The 16,296-nt window shown below is 38.7% G+C and overlaps 1 protein-coding gene across 1 annotated transcript in view; it reads left to right on the forward strand.

Moving 5' to 3' along the window:
• TG (thyroglobulin) overlaps positions 1-16,068 on the forward strand; it is a 148,704-nt gene extending 132,636 nt beyond the window's left edge. The window contains exons 46-48 of the mRNA XM_059478454.1: positions 9,828-9,968; positions 10,757-10,947; positions 15,712-16,068. Coding sequence (XP_059334437.1) covers positions 9,828-9,968; positions 10,757-10,947; positions 15,712-15,824 — 445 coding nt within the window. The 3' untranslated portion in view covers positions 15,825-16,068. The remainder of the gene's footprint in view (positions 1-9,827; positions 9,969-10,756; positions 10,948-15,711) is intronic.
• The last annotated feature ends 228 nt before the right edge of the window (positions 16,069-16,296 follow it).

Genomic DNA, 16,296 nt, shown 5'->3' on the forward strand with positions numbered 1-16,296 from the left:
TTCCTCCAAAAGGGCTCAGGGGAGGGATGGTGGATTGCTACTGGCACCATTTGATCCTGTGAAGTTCCCTGCAAACTGCCTGGGTTTTTTCCCTTCCTGATAGCATAATGAAAAAGCAATTGAAAGAAGCCAGCCCAGATCTAGGTTACAGATGAAGGCCATTATGCTGTGGTAACACAGGCTTGCTTTCTTTTTAACTGAGAAGTTAATCCTCAGGGAGCCGTTATTTCTCTGGCAGCTCCAGCCAGAATGTTCACAGTGTTCCATTTGGCTACTGATAGGCCCAGATAAGTGATTTTTACAAGGCTCCAAACAGGGCTGAGAGGGCTGAGCTATGGTATGCCAAAAATCCAGCCACACAAAAAGAAAAGATATGTTCTCAAATGAGCCAGCAAGTTTTTTCTTGCTTTGGAGAATGATAGTGACCCAGCCATCTACGATTAGATCTTATTTGTAAGTAGATTAAATAGTACTTATACAGCTTAGACTCACTGGCTTTGAGGCAGTGATTTTGAATTGATAAGAATTTTCTCTTCCATCCAGCCCTAATTAAGATTTCTCTTGTGCTGATGTTATTTAGCTCTCCTCACACTCTTCTGTGCAGCAATAGTTTACATAGCATGCAGCTACACTTCGTAATTATATTTATGTGGACAGTGGTGTTCTAGGCTAATTACTTTAACTTTAGTGCAAAAGTTATTGGTTTGGTTTTACATAACTCTCTTTAAAAGAACAAACAAAGCCAGAATGCTGTCTGAACCTTGCAGGAACATGAGGCAGAGGCTCAATTGCCTTAAGTTAAGCCACTTGCATGGAGAAATGCCCCAACTTGATATGCTGCATGGCATCCTTACTCCTTTCATCTTTATTTATCCTTTAGTGCCATTAAAATAAATGCTAAAAAAAGGCTTGAAAAGCAAGCACTTTAACAGAAGTTGCAGAATTCAGCTTGCCTATGTATGAGAGGATCTCATTTGTTACTGCAACGTGTCTATTTATGAAGTGATACCCTCATTTTCCCCAGGGACCCCACATGAGGTCCTCTGCTGAATACACTGCAAGTATTTTTAAATATTGTCATTCATTCATTCATTCATTCATTCATTCATTCATTCATTCATTCATTCATTCATTCCTAAACTAATTTTCCTTTATTCTTCATCCCACTTTTGCCATGTCACCCTCTCTGGAGCATTCCCCCTCCATGCAATGGAGGTGCATTGCAGCCCCACTCATGACAGTGCTTTTATGCTGTTGAGGGAAGGAGCTTCAAATGGGAGAGTGACTCCTAAAAATGGGAAACCATCAAGAATCTGGAACAAAAAAAACCAAAAGTTCTTGGGAATATTATCAGCAATTTATCTTACCAGACTAAAACCAGTGATATCCATGAAACAGCTTTCGAGTAGAATATATAAACTAATCTTGGGGAAAGATCTGGCAATCATGTCTCCAACTTCCACAAGACTTCTGTAACCATTGGAACAGAGTCCTGAAAGTTCTGAACTTCTTATTTGAAAACTGTGACTCCTAGGGGGGAAAGCAGAGGCATGCACTCTCCCAGATAAGCTACACCCTAGGCTGGAAGGCAGGACTTGTGGGTGTGAACTTGCTCAGCAGAAGTGAGAATTGAACCCTGCAGACATTCTGTTAAAGGCCTGAATAGCAGAACCCTGTTACAGCCATTTCTTTGTGTTAATGAGTGCAATAGCCAAAGTATTATTTTTTCACATGGTAGCTGTGTACAGGGCATTCTGTGAGTGCACACATTAAATAAGATCTCATTCTTTGTAGCTGGAGGAAAACCTCATTGGACATTCCTATCACTCATAGGCTTTTGACAGAATAATGATTTCTCAATCAGTTTGCTGAGACATAACCCTTCACTTCTAAAAATGGGAATTTTTATAGTGTTATGTCCATAGGGTAACAAGAAAGATTAAATAATGAGAGTTTTTTACTTTGGTGTCTAAAATGTTCCTAAGAAGTCAGTTTACATGGGAGATAGACCTTGTCTCTTTGTGTTTGCAATCTGTATCATAAATATGATGATAATATAATTATATATAATCTATAATAATTGCTAATGGTTACCTCACAGTGGTATTGGAAAGACTACATTAAAATAATGTTTAGATAATTACAACACTGGAAGACTATTTACTCTTGGACAAAATATTCTGTCTGGGAAAATAGCCATTCACTAATTAGATAAGGCACCCTATAGGAACACATTCTTCAATTTTTACTTTGTCACCTCTCTCCTACTTTATGGGTCTCCCAAAATGTAACAGAAAAGAGAGTTAAAATGTAGGGATGAAAAAAGTACTGGTATTTCCTTTTGTTTCACTTAATAACTAACAGCAAAATAAACAAGAGGGGGGCAGAAGTCAGCCAGCAAAGACAGATTGAACCACAATAATGCAAAGTGGACAAAAAATTATTAAACAGGGAGGAATTTCTGCCAGTAAAAGTAAATTAGCCAAAGTTTGTCTCTTAGCTGGATGTTTCTAAAATGCATACACATACACATATACATTCAAGCTTGTGTAGATACAAGGGTAGGGTTAAAAAGCCTGCTCTACGTTGATGCCTATGACATATGTGGAAAATCACATAAAACCATGAACTGACAGTTTTTGCATAAATGAATGGATCTTGCAGAAAGCAAAATAATATCTCCTTCCACGTGGTAGCATTCTCCTGAGCTTGGCATGACACCATGTCTGCTTTAGTCTTCAGTTCCCATTTGAATGAGGAGCCAACTCCCACATTAATAATCTGTGGTAAAAATATATACATGACCCAGCTGCCATTTTCTCACTCTCTCTTTGAGAACACTTAGGCCTTGGAGTAAACATTTATTCTAAACAATGTAGGAGGAATCTGACTGCTCAGCACTGCCTGGGATTAGAGGGGAGAACTGGAGGATAGCTTTAGGTATGGTAAAGAAACGTGTGATAGGAGAAGTATGTTTTGACAAGGATAACATTATTAACTGTACAAAGATTTTCCTTGTTAACCCTTCCAGAGGTTTCTGGCTGATTTTTGTGTGTTATATTGAAGAAGCACCTCTTGCCATGTTAGCACAGTTTCCAAGTCACATTGTGGTGCTAAATGTTCTGTCTTAAAGATGGTGGTTAAAATTCAGTGCTCTGCCCACTGAAAGGGGCTGATCATCATCAGCAGCAGGATGGAAAAGCATCAAACTGAGACTTCATGAGGCTTTATCTTGTAGTCATTAACATGACCGTAATAATCATCATTAAAACTTTTCTTGATTTTGCATGGAGCAGATTTACCCAAGGTTAATGAGCTGCTACCTTTTTTGAGTCTTTTTGGTCAGGGCTGTCTTCACCTCCTGGCCATGCACTCTGGTGTGTGTTAGTGTGAGTTGTTAAAAGGCTGCTGTGTGCCAAGGCTCACATAGTTGGCTGGGTTTTGGTGACACTTCTAAAGATTCCTGTAACTGAAGGCGAGAACTCCTGACTGATAAAACAAAAAATGTTTGTGTATAAGCCCATTCAACTATGTGAAGTATTCTTGGTTTCTGTTTATTATGGATACAGCAGGAATTCTGGCTATACTTAATATCTCTTTAATTAAAGGAGATTTTTCTACTCTTTTCATTTCACAACAATGATATCATATTCTTGTCCTTTAATCCATCCACTACTTGCTGTCCACTTGATGCTCTCCCATGTGAGATGATGTGATACCAACACCCCACAGGCTGGGGACACGGTCTAAACTGGGTGCTGTGCAGGCAGACAGGAGAGTGCCTCTGGGCTTCAAATAAATGATCTAAAACCAGAAGGCAAATAAATTACAAAATGCATGTTGCTCATAGCTGGGCAAGCACCACAATTGCCTGTGTCCACTTGCTGCAACAACAGCAAGCTCTTGTCATTGTGCTCTCTATTCCAGTCTCTACTCCCATCCATCCCCTAAAAGCTGTTGTTTTGGAAGTGCCTCTCATTCCTTTGGCCTTATCCATTGCTTTGTGCCAGCTGCAGCTATGAAAACACTGTCCCACTGATACAGCCACATCATCCCATTCTCAACTCTTTGCAAAGTTTCTCTGCTTCTAAAGGCTTGGGGTCTGGACAATTTGTTTTTTCCTCCCGTGAAGTAGTTTAGAGACCTTTGTAATTCAGTAGATTTTCCAGATCTTGAAAATCAGCAATAAATATGCAAAGGCAAAGTAGCCAGCTCAGAAAAAGCAGAAAACATCTTTAAATGAACCAAAATTCAGCTGAAAGACTCAGAAAAAAACAAAGCAATTTTGGAGCTCTACGTGCTGCAGTGGCAGTTCCTATCAAATGTAATCTACAAGATAAGCACAAAGTGGATGCATGTTGAGCACCATGTTCTCCTTGGTTCTCTGGGGTCTTTAGGTGTATACATCACCTTTTTCTTGAGATTCATCCATTAATTCCACTTAAGAGTAGCCATACTGAACAGACACATGAATTCCTGTCCCCCAAAAGTCCAATCAAATGTCAGCATGCCTATTACTAGATCTTAAATACAGTAATTCCCTGACAGATTTGTGTAATCTATGTTCTTTAGGAATTCTGACAAGTTGATTTCTTTCTTCTGACAAAGTGCTTTCTTTCTTCCTGCCTTAAGATCTATGATATTTTTTTTCAATTAGTGTGAGCTTTCAGGATCTTGAATTTACTGTCTGCTATTTCAGTTTTATTTTCTTTAATTGGCACAGCTATAATGCAAAGTGGAACATTGTGTGTGTTGGGAGTAATTCAAGTGGAAAAGACACAGCAGACTCTAGAATACTTTTGCAAATCACATGTATCTATAGGGCTTTTTCGGTACAAAGGTGGATAAACTTGGCAGTTCAATCCTGTTAGGAGTTAAGCTTTTTCCATATGTCCTGATTTTCCTGAAAAGAAGAAAGCAAAATGTTCATCTGTTTTTCACATCCTTTCCCCCATTTGTTTGGCAGGAGTTCATGATTAGAGGAGACACAATGAGCCAAATGCATCCCTAGAACTGCTGAGGTCACACCAGGCCTCATATTGGCTCACTGAATTTCTATAAATATCCAGCTATCCTTTGATTATTTTTTTCTCCCTGCAATCACATACCATTTCCTTTCATAAAATGTGTGGCTGTACATAATTTTTAAAATTATTTTTTCTTGGCATAAAAATGAACATTTCAGTTCAAGCAAAGTGCAGGGTTGGTAGGCTGCTCCTCTCCCATGACATAGATGAGACAATCCCTGTTCAGGATACTGGATATGCTAATATACTCTGCAAAAATCTGCTGGTATTAAGGTGAAAATAATGCAGATGGGTGCAATTTTAATTGTGCATTTAATATTTCCAATAATTCTTACAAAAATATTTTTAAATGCATTTGCTGAAAATAAAAACCAGTATGGGGGCAGCAGAGCACACAGGCAGTAGAACATTTTATGTAAATCATATCCTCTTCTCCTGGGACAGAGTTGTTATGAAATCCTATTTCAACTCAAATCAGCATGAGATTTATGAGCAGTCTTTGAGTCTGGGTTTCACCTGTGCTGTTCAACTCACTCAGCATGTAAATAACCTGTTCTCAGCAAAGCCAAGTGACTGAAGAGTTGGGGATTTTTACTTTCCTAGTGGTAGGCATGTCCTTGCAAATGGGATACAGAACAGGGCCTTGATTGTGAGGCTGGGAACTGAAAGCCATGATCTCTTCTCTGACACAAAATCTTTCACAAAATTGTTAGAAGGAGCAGTTATTCTCACAAAAGTTTACATTAAAGGACAAACGGTTTTATTATCTCAGCAATCTCACAGATTGTCAACATCTGCTTTACTTGGTGACTGATTGAGTTTGAGCACAATATTTCTTCTGCATTTCTCGATGATCACTGGTAATTCTGGCTCAACTCTAGCTAGTTATATCTATCTTGTTATTTTAAAATTTAAATGATTGAATAGCAGTGGGAAGTTTGGTGTTTTGGTATCATATAGGACATCGTTAGAATTTTGAGCTGATTTACATTGGCTTCTGTGTTTGTGTGGAGGTCTAAAATAGAACCAAAATCTACATTAAGGCAACTAACAATAGAAGCTATGACTCAAAATGCTTTGAGATTAATTGATATTAGTTGGAACAGAGAGTAAGGACTATTTTTAAATGAAAGGAAAAGGAGAAATATTAGGCTACAGTAAATCATTAATCATCAAAATGAGTTTCCAGTATGAAATTATTAGCCAGACCTAGAATAAGGAAAAGGCTCAAAATGAGATCTATGTCCTCATTTACTATGGATCCCACTGTGAGGTCCCTGCTGCCCCAGCTCTGAGTTGTGCATTCAGTCCTAACATAGCATGGTAGTCTGCCAGATCATATTCTGTTTTGACTCATTATGAATTGCCAGTAATGACAATTCCATTCAGCAAAGTTTTTGAGGATTTCTGAATTGGGGTGGTGGTGGTGAGACATTTTGTTTTGGGTTTTTTTTTTGTCTGGTATTATTTGTTAGTTGTTGATTTGGCTTGGGTTTTTTTTCTGTGCCAAAAGCTTGTGACAAAAATTTTAATTTCAGCTCTTGGACATGGGGGTTTATATCTATTGTCTGTTTGATTTGGAACCAGAATTTAAACCAAATCAACCATAACTGGGGTATTTTTGTTCTAAATTCTGATCTACTCATCTTTTTACCTTTCCTGTTGAAGCTGTCCTTTGTGTGTGAAAGTAGCCACAGCTCTGCAGAGAGAGAAGTGAAGTATCTGATGGCTGAGTAATCTCTTTCTGTCTTTCCTACTTGAAAATTTAAATGGAAAATCCATCTTAGGTTTAAGGAAAATTTTCTCAGAACCTATACCTTCCCAATTAAATGGCTTGGCACTGGATAATAAAAATTCCCAGCAAATGATATTTCAGGGTCTGCTGTTAAATTGTTGGTTATGAATATCACAAAGTTTCTGATTTTACCATCTATTTTTCTGTAAACTGGACTCCAGCAGCACTTAACTTCTGAGGTGAGGTAAGAATTCCCCATGGAGAGCTCATTTTAGTGTGAACAAATTGTAGGATCTGGCTTCTCTCTTCCCCATGGCATAATTTACTGGTCTGCCAAATAAAAAGAGCTGTGAATCTGAAAGATATTGACATCTTAAAAAGCAAAGCTATGCAGAGAAGATCTGAAGAGCCAACTTTGCACAAAGTACTAGTCCTGTAAAGTCAACAAAGCCAAGATTTCATCCTTACACATAATTACATTCAATGCTGTCTTTAAAATAATAGATCTGATCCTTGAAAAGGAACTTCTGTAGAGGAAGTTACTTGCTATTTGGTTTCCTTAAAAACTCCTTTTGCCTCTGTCTCTGCAGTCCTCCCTTTTGTCAGATTGTCCTCTGAAGTCCAACAGTTGTGGGACCTTCATATCCCCAATTAGAGCTGCTGCTGTTGAGCGCATGCTTGGGAGTGCAGTTGGAGCAGCTCAGGAAATAAAAACCTGCCTTCAGAGCTGGCAGTGTCCAACAGCAAAGCTATAAATACTTATTTATTTGTCTTTCCTTTCTTTCTCTCATTCCACTTCTCCAGTGAAAAGTGTCACTACCTGGTGTTACCTTAAGTATCTTCAGAGCTCTTACATGACTCCAAAATCCTTGTTTGGGTATTTCTGGGCATTTTTCACTTCCCTCTGGTCCTTCTGACCCAAATCATTCTATGGTCCTGTTATTCTATGATTCTGTGATTCCATGATCACGATTCTATGAATCTCTGATCAGAGTTTGAGGAAGGAGACAGAAATATTCTCCTGATATTTCCCATCCAGCTGCCATCTAGACGTTCCCAGTTGTCTTTCCTGCTCTTCTGTGCATTTATGTATGTGCTTCTTTTCCCTCTTAACCTCAGAGGTTTTTTCTCATCCTTATGTTTTCTTTTTCATCAACCAGAAATATTGAAAACAAATTGTGAAATTGTAGGGTTTTGTACCACTTTATGTCTCTGTACCAAACCAAGTACAGTCATACAAATCATTTCAAATGAAATAAATTCTCTATTTATGAGATTAGTCTGGACTGTGACCTTAACATTTTTCACCTCTAGAAACATGAGGGCTAAGAACAAAATCCCATTTAGGGGGAAACCCCCAGTCCCAGCTTACTTGTTTTAGCTTCACAGCTAAGTTCACCTCTGCTGTGCAGTCCCTAAATGGGTAGATTTGTCTCTTCATTGCACCTCAACTAATTTCATGTTCTCTAATCTAATCAAAAGTGACTCTTCTTTGCCAAGAAAATTGCCTCTTTATGTATATCTTACCTTTGCTGCAATACTGACATGAGAAATTGCTGTTATGTACTGGGCCAAGCAAATTATTTTTAAGGCAAAATTATTAAACTATGATCTTGCTTAATCCTTCTATAAATATTTGGGAAAGAAAAATATGCTTTAATGTTGTTTCAGTTCTACATTTTTTTGGTGAATAATCTGTGAATAATTCACTTTCCAGATGCAAAGTATTACTGAGGTATTATGATAAGACTAAGGAAAACACAACCCAAGATGTATTTCATTTAGAGGGCTGTGTGCTTTTCAAAATAGAGGCTTTGGTGCCACCACTCATAAAGTGTAAAGCAGTCATCTTGCTTTTAGACCACCTGCCCATAATGGTGGTGGAACACTCCTTGTTCCATTGGAGGCAGTATCAGGGTCGCACCAGTGCTGCTGCATTTCATGTCCAAAGATAAAATAGTTTCAGTTGTGCTACCTTTTGACAAATGCCACTGCAGATGAAATCTTGTTGAGTGGATCTGGGATTTGTTTATTCTTGCCTCACAGACATCTGTTCCTTGTCCCAGGTCCCCTGATGCTGTCTGCCTCATGCAGCATTCAACCAAGTCAATAAGACCATTGTCCAAATGTGGAGATATGGAAAAGGCGATTGGACCAGGCCAGGTCCACAGCTTTGAGCTGTGGTTCAAAGCTCTGTGTAGAACATATTTAGTTATAATTTTATTTGTAGAAGTTGACCACTGTTTTTCTGCAGGACTTGACGATGTTGAAATCTTTGCAGGGTCCTGCAAGTCTTATCTGGCCAGTTTTGTCTCTGAAATGTTGAAATATTCCTTATAATGAGTTATAAGTACTACGTGGAACTACACAGCAGTTGTTCTTTCTTAAATCTTATCAGATTATTTCAAGCTGTTTTCATTTGTCTGCCATATAAAACTTGGGATGAACAGAGTGTATGAACCAAAACCACCCAGCCAGCAGAGAAATTAGATTAAAACTATGTCTAAGAGAAATCTTCATAAACATCTCCTGTTACATCTTTTCTTATCCAGAATCCTGGCCACAATGAAGTCAATGGAAAAACTCCAATTGCTGCTAAGAAAGGCCAGAATTTTATTCCAAGTCTGTGAAATAAGCCATAATTAACCTTCCGTTGGGGCTGCCAGAATCCATGTCACCACTTACTTCCACTTTCTGAATTTAATTTTAGTGAAAATCTGTCCAGAACTTAAGAGGCATTTAAGGAATAGCCAAGTGACTTTCTCCCTCTATCACTCTCCCTTATACACCCATTTAATTTAAAAATTGTGCTCTAACACCTTCCACAGTTTCCTTTCGTAACAAATGTTAATGACCCTGAACTAACATAATGGAAAATTCTCCTTGTTATTGCTTGCTCTTCATTTATGTTTTGGATTGAAGAAGTCCCACAGCTCACCACACTCTAATTAATGGTCATTAATTATTTACAACTTTGCTTTATTCTCTGAAGTAATTTATTTCTCTTTCTTCCACAAATAAATAAATGATGGTTTTAATTACCTTTCTATAAATATTTGGTTTAGCTCAGGTCAGGAGTTCCTGCTGGATGTTCAGTATGCGTTTGGTCTGCCCTTTTACCCGAAGTATGAAGCACAATTTACTGATGAAGAAAAGGGCCTTTCCTTGCAAATTATGCAGTATCTCTCCAATTTCATAAACTCTGGGTAAGTGTGAAACATTTAAGAATTGCTGTGACTGGGGAGACAGTGAGAAGTAGAGGGAATGTCGTCAGTCCAGACCCTGCCCTCACTTAATCATTCTCCATGTCCTCTACAGTTTGTAAGCCTACAGTGGGATTTGGTCCACACTGTTGGAAAGTCATGGCCAAGTTACCAACCAGAGCAGCCACCAAAGGTTTAGAGTAGGAGACTTAGCAAGGAGGAATAGAGATTTTATCTCCACTGACCAGCTGCAAATCCTACTAAAGTACACGCAGGCTTCAAAGGCCTTGGTGTTTTCTTCAGAGCTTAGTTCTAGGACCCCAATTCTTAAACTTCTTGGCTAAGAGTTCTCTTTTTCCCATAAGAAAAGGGAAAGCACAAGAAGACACAGTGCACCCTTTACCAATTACTCTGTGAACATCATTCTGTGCTACTGTGCTGTGCCCATGCTTGAGAATGAGGAGTATCTCTGGAAACGTAGTGTGGGAATGGTGGGAACACTGAATTAATGTTGCTTTATCCAGTGTCTTGGGTTGGGCTGGGATTGAGGGCTGTTGAGGGTGTTCATAAGCCTGTGTCTATACAGGTTCTGTGTACCTGTTCTTAGGAGGTGAACCAGACTAAAAAGGTACAGTCAGACAAGGCACCATCAATGATTCACCAGTCTGGACTGAATCTGAACCCTGCTGGTCAGAGGGACTGGATGCGCATTTCCCTGACCTAGCCAATCTTCTTATCATTTTACTGTTCATGTCATTTTTTGCTAATGATGATATCTCCCACTCCCTTAGAAATCCAAACTACCCACACAGTTTCTCGAGAAGGATGCTGGGGGTGGTGCCTGCCTGGCCAATGTATCTGTCAAGTGATGGTGGTGATAACTACAAGGAATTCACTGCCTCTTTGCCGACTCTTAAAGGACTGAAAAAAGCAGACTGTTCCTTTTGGTCTGATTATATCAGAAGGCTGAAAGCATCCACAGGTGAGACAAGTGTTTTCTGACATTAAATAAACCCTAAATTCTCTGCTAAATGTTTTTATCTGACTATAGTGCTGTTACATCGCTGTAGAAAAACACTTTTTGCAAATTAAACATCTTGCAATGTCCAGAGTATGTAGCTAAGAATGTAACACTGAACAAATTTACTTTATAGCAGATTATGTGTAATAAAGTTTAATTGTCCTGGACTTTAACTAGTTAGAGAAATATTCTTATGATGGTAGAAGATGTGGTGAAGCCATATAGAGGGCTTGCTCCCTGTTTACAGTCATAATATAGACTCTGGGTAAACTGGAAGGCTGTCTATACAGGCCTCTTTTGTATACTGGAAACACCTAACATGAAAATGTTGAGACTCCTATGGATTAGGAAGAGCACAAATCATTTCCATTCACTGCAAAATTGCAGCTGAGGCTTTATATCTTGTTATGGTTCCTGCATGCTTTGACTTCTCACTAGATTAGTTTATTGGACTTTTTGTATAGCTGTGGTGATTATGCCTCTTGCATGTGTCCTTTTATATTTGCCATAAATTTTAATGCAGCCATGAGAGCCCTTCAATTTTTTCTTACTGCTGTAAGGACAGTAAAACTGTCCTTAAAACTGACAGGACAGTAAAACCAATTCTCCTTAGATTTCAATCTGCTGCCTGTCCTGAATTTATTCTAGTAAATAAACTCCTCTTCATATCTGTGTGTCTTGTAAATAAATATGGATAGCCTCAAGCAAACCAAACAAAACCATCCCTTTTTGGCAGGCAGAGATGTTTTGAATTGTTCTTGGAGGCCTGCAAGTTTTGCATGTGTTTTTTATGTCTTAAAGATTCATCTTCACAGTGAATACAGTTCAGGCTTGCTCTGCTTTGGGGGCTGTTGAATTTCTGAGAACAAAATGTACTTTCCAAGACACTGAGCTACCCAGGCTATCTGTGCCTGACAGGAGACCTCAGATGGCTGAGGCTGATGTTTGAGTGACTCAAAACTAAAACATCTCAGAACCATCAAGCTGGTGGTTGTGATGCAAACACAGAGCATCAATTATCTACTTCGATAGATAAACTCAATCTTTACTCATGGTCTTTCTTCCAAAGTGGAGCAAAGATTTTGTTAGCCTTTTCATCAGTTTCCTGGCATCCTTCAATGTCTTTCAGGGTCAGAGGGGATATTTTGATCTCTCCAATGGGTTTGTGCTGATTGAGATATTGCTAATTTTCACAGCTTTATTCTGAGGTTTAAACAGTCCTGGCAATAACTCCTAGATGTTTTTGAGCCTTACCTCACAGCACTGTGGCTGTGTAATGCCAGACTGGGCTGAAGTCACAGCTCTGGTAGAGTGACTGCTCACCAAGCACCACGGACAGAGACTATTCCTAGCACCTATGGAAATTCCCAAAAAGTGGGAAAATATCCACCAGGGCATATTTGTTTTGACATAGAAAAGATTTAAAACTATCCAAACTGGTGTAGTAACACAAAATTCATGTATGGGTTAGTCCAATGATCTGTCTAGCTCAACATCCTGCTCTTGTCCATAGCCAAAGCCAAATACTTGCATGTTAAACATAAAAATATGTTAAACATAAAAATATGGAGCAAGAGAAAAACATACTTGAAGAGTTCACAAGGTTGAGTAAAATATTTGAAAATAAGCCATAGAGTGTGAAATTTATGGAGCATGGATTGTCAAGAAAATGTTTAAAAAGTACATGTCAAAAGTACATGTTAATCTTCAAGCAGAACTGAGTACACCCAGCTGGATCTCCAAGGCAGTATTTGCTTGGCCTCAGCACCATGGTAATGGAGTTACAAAGCTGATTTCTAAATTCCATCTAAGCTAAATTCCAAGCTAAATTCCATCTCACAGAAATGTGGGCTTGACACTGCTTTGATAGTAATTTTTAATCTGTTCTCTCTCTTGAATGCTAAACTTTTTCATACAATTTAAGTAGACATCACATCAAACCCTTCTCTGCTACAGACCCCTTAGCCTGGGATGGTAACTTACAGAGACACACCCTGTGAGTCTCTTGAGAACAATCTGACCCCAGGTCCTAATGAGAAAAGGTTCATAGTGTTCATCAGTTCAGTTAGAAAGACTGCAAAAAACTCAGATGGTGATGGCTGAGCCTTAATTTATTTTTGAGAGGATATTGTGCTGAAATTCATGCCAAAGCATGGTCAGTCTACCAGTACAAGTTCATCACTTTCATGGCTCCCAAAAATTAGATTCTGCAGGAATTGAGTCCCTATACATTATTTTTTTACCTTGTTGATGTGTGTCCTTGCACTCAGTTTGCTATACCTGCCTTCAGAACTGAAGCCCTGCATCTCTGTTGTTCCCTGGCTGCTCCAGCCTCTGCTCCTGGAGTGCTGTCAGGCTGTCCTGTGGGGCATTGGCGTGTGGTGAATACTAGATTTGAGAGAACAATGCTGCAAACCATTTTTGGATGTTGCACCTTGTACTACTTCCTGAGGGGGATTTATTTGTCAGCTACCCTGAGATCCAATCTAACACTTTTCTGTCTTTCAAAAATTATAAATGTTCATTATAAGATTCTTGGATTGTTGTTTTGAGTTGCAATTTTTGGCCTCATGCCAAGTAGATGGAATTTAGAAGTGTGCCAGCGAGAAGCATGGATAACCAGACATTCCAGTCTTCACATCTAAGTACAAAAGTGTACAGGAACTAGTGTGATGCAATCTCACCCAGGTGTGATGAATCCTGTTTTATTCATCTCATCTTTTCCTTAAAATCAATATTTTTCCAGCTTCATATCCCATCTGGAATCTATAAGCAAAAAAATCCCCGATATATTTCAATAAAATGGAGAAGAACTGGACAAACCAATGATCAAAAAATATAGCTGGAACTGGCATTTTAAAAATTTTTCTCAATCCTTTCTATACTGCTGTGGGAAATGTCTTGACTTGGAAATGTCAAATCAGGGATGACTAAAGGCTCAAACCTCAATATCTCTGTCCAACAGAAAACTGAGGTATTCCTTGCTGTGGTTTAAGCTAAACTCATAAATTTAAACTTCTGGAATAAAAACTCTCATATTAGGAATCTGAAATGTCTTTTAGGTTATTCACTGCTGGATATAGAAGCTGTTTATCTTAACTGTTACCTGTAATTTTCTTTCCATTTAGTAAAAAAATTGTCCAAGTTTGTGTTTTGTTTTGTGATCAGACCAAAATATTTAATGACAGAATATATCATTTGTCCCTGGCACACAGTTGGAATGTATGTTGTTGTATTTGAAGATAGTTTTTAAAAATCCATTTAATAAATGCAATGATTCATCATAATGTTTGCTGGCAGTGCCTTTACAAACTATGGTGGGAACTTGGAATCTGTTTCACTGCCAATGAACTAACAATCTCTTGAAGTTTTGTTTGAGACCAGTTTGTAAAGTTGGCATTTTGAGGAGCAGTTTGCTAGGGGAATTATGAAAGTGATGGTGCTTGAAGAGGTTTGGAGCTCCCATGGTTGCATTTCAAAGATGTGCTTTATATTTTGAATTATGACGGTTTCCATGGGAAACATCAAACTGAGAAACAAGAAGAGTGGCAGTTGTGGAAAAAAGGAGCTGTGGATGGCTTTATCCAGGGAATGTGTTAACAACTTGAAACTCAGTTAGAAATTCAGTTCAAAACAGGAGCTCCAGAATGTTTATATATATTCAGACAGATGTCTGGATGCTAACATTCCTGTTACATATTGTGGTGGACTGTGTGTGCCTAACAGTGAGTCCCTTTGTGAGGGGCCTCTCACTGCATCTCAAACAGGTGGAGTTGGATCCAGCCTGCATCTCTTGCTCCTCTAGCTGGTATCTAAACAGAACCAATCCTCCTAAAGCAAGTGCCTCTGCAACAGTCTTGCAGCTGGGGAGAAAGAGGTGGCATTAGTGTCTCACAGTGAATTCTTGTCTGCCTAACTCATGTGCCTAAATTTTGACTTTTAGGTATATTTTCCATGCCTAAGTTGGCCAGATTGGACTTTATCTGTAGAAAATTCAATAGGTAGCAAAGATGGAGCCTTCTCCATGAGCTCTGGGATGCCATGGAGGCCAAACAAGAGTCCAAACAAAGTAAGAGTGTTCAGAGTTCAAACTTGAATCAAAACTGAATCAGGAATGTTGTTGTTAGCATTCATCTTTTATGCTTTCTAGTCACACCTTCATTTTTGGAAATCTCAAATAGAAAACATTCCTTTAGTATGAGGGACATCTGTGCAGCAATGAGAACTCTTTGGCTATGAGGCATTAAATAAACACCCTCAGTGCACTTTCTTGACAGAACTTGGTGGTGTTGAGGCAACTGCATCACTGAAATAGGGTTGAAAACTGAAATCATAGGAGGTAAAAGATAACAAAAAAGATTTGTTGGAGGTGGGTGTTTGAGACTTTTTTTATTACAGACAGACAAAAAATTAATGTTGCCTGCACTTCCTACCTGGTAAGGAATTTTCAGGAGATAATAGAAAAATAAAACCTTTCATGAGTGGAGAAAAAACTATTATGTATTCCAATGGCAGTTATTTAAAGGACAATACTTAATTACCATGAGGTGATCAACCATTACTCTAAAGCATTTTTCAAATGGATTGCTAACTGAAAAAACCAGTTTCCTGAACATTTATAGCTGCATGAAAGGTTTTTAGGTGTGGCTGACAAAATGTGTACCCTGTAGCTTGCTGCCTCAATGATACGACACCTATTTTAATCTTAATTGTATTGTCCTTCAGGAAGTGCAAGTGGTGGAGAGCCCTCTGCAGGAAACAGCTCTGGTGAAGCTCCAAGTGAAGTTCCCTCCCTGGAGAGCCAGCCCCTGGGGGATGAGGTGGCTTACAGCAGATAGGCAATCACAGGGCTGTGGGGTGGCTTTGTCACACAATTGTGCATCCACACAACCATCTCACACCAGATGAACACTTATTTTTAGTTAATTTTCTCAACAAGTCCATTAGACCTTTCAATAAAGTAGTTTTCAAGAAAATTTATTAATATGGCACAAAATGAGCACTACAGCTAATATTTTAACTCAAAAGAGACTGTAATTTAAAAAAAATTAAGTACTAATAAAAACTGTGAAACCAAAACAACTACACTTGGTCTTTATTTCTTGCAACTACACAAATGCCAGCATATTCTAGGTATCACCAGCCAGAAAAGGACAGACATTAAAATACTCAGAAGCCCCTCAATGATGAGGCTCACATTTGTTAAATGTCATATCTGTATTGTCCTTTTTATTACTCATCCCATCACAAGCTGCTGATAGGAGAGAGAGCCTGCTTTGGCATTCTGGAGAAAAATGAAGAAGTCTAAAG

This window comes from Ammospiza nelsoni, chromosome 1 (assembly GCF_027579445.1).
Source record: "Ammospiza nelsoni isolate bAmmNel1 chromosome 1, bAmmNel1.pri, whole genome shotgun sequence".
Lineage (NCBI taxonomy): Eukaryota > Metazoa > Chordata > Aves > Passeriformes > Passerellidae > Ammospiza > Ammospiza nelsoni.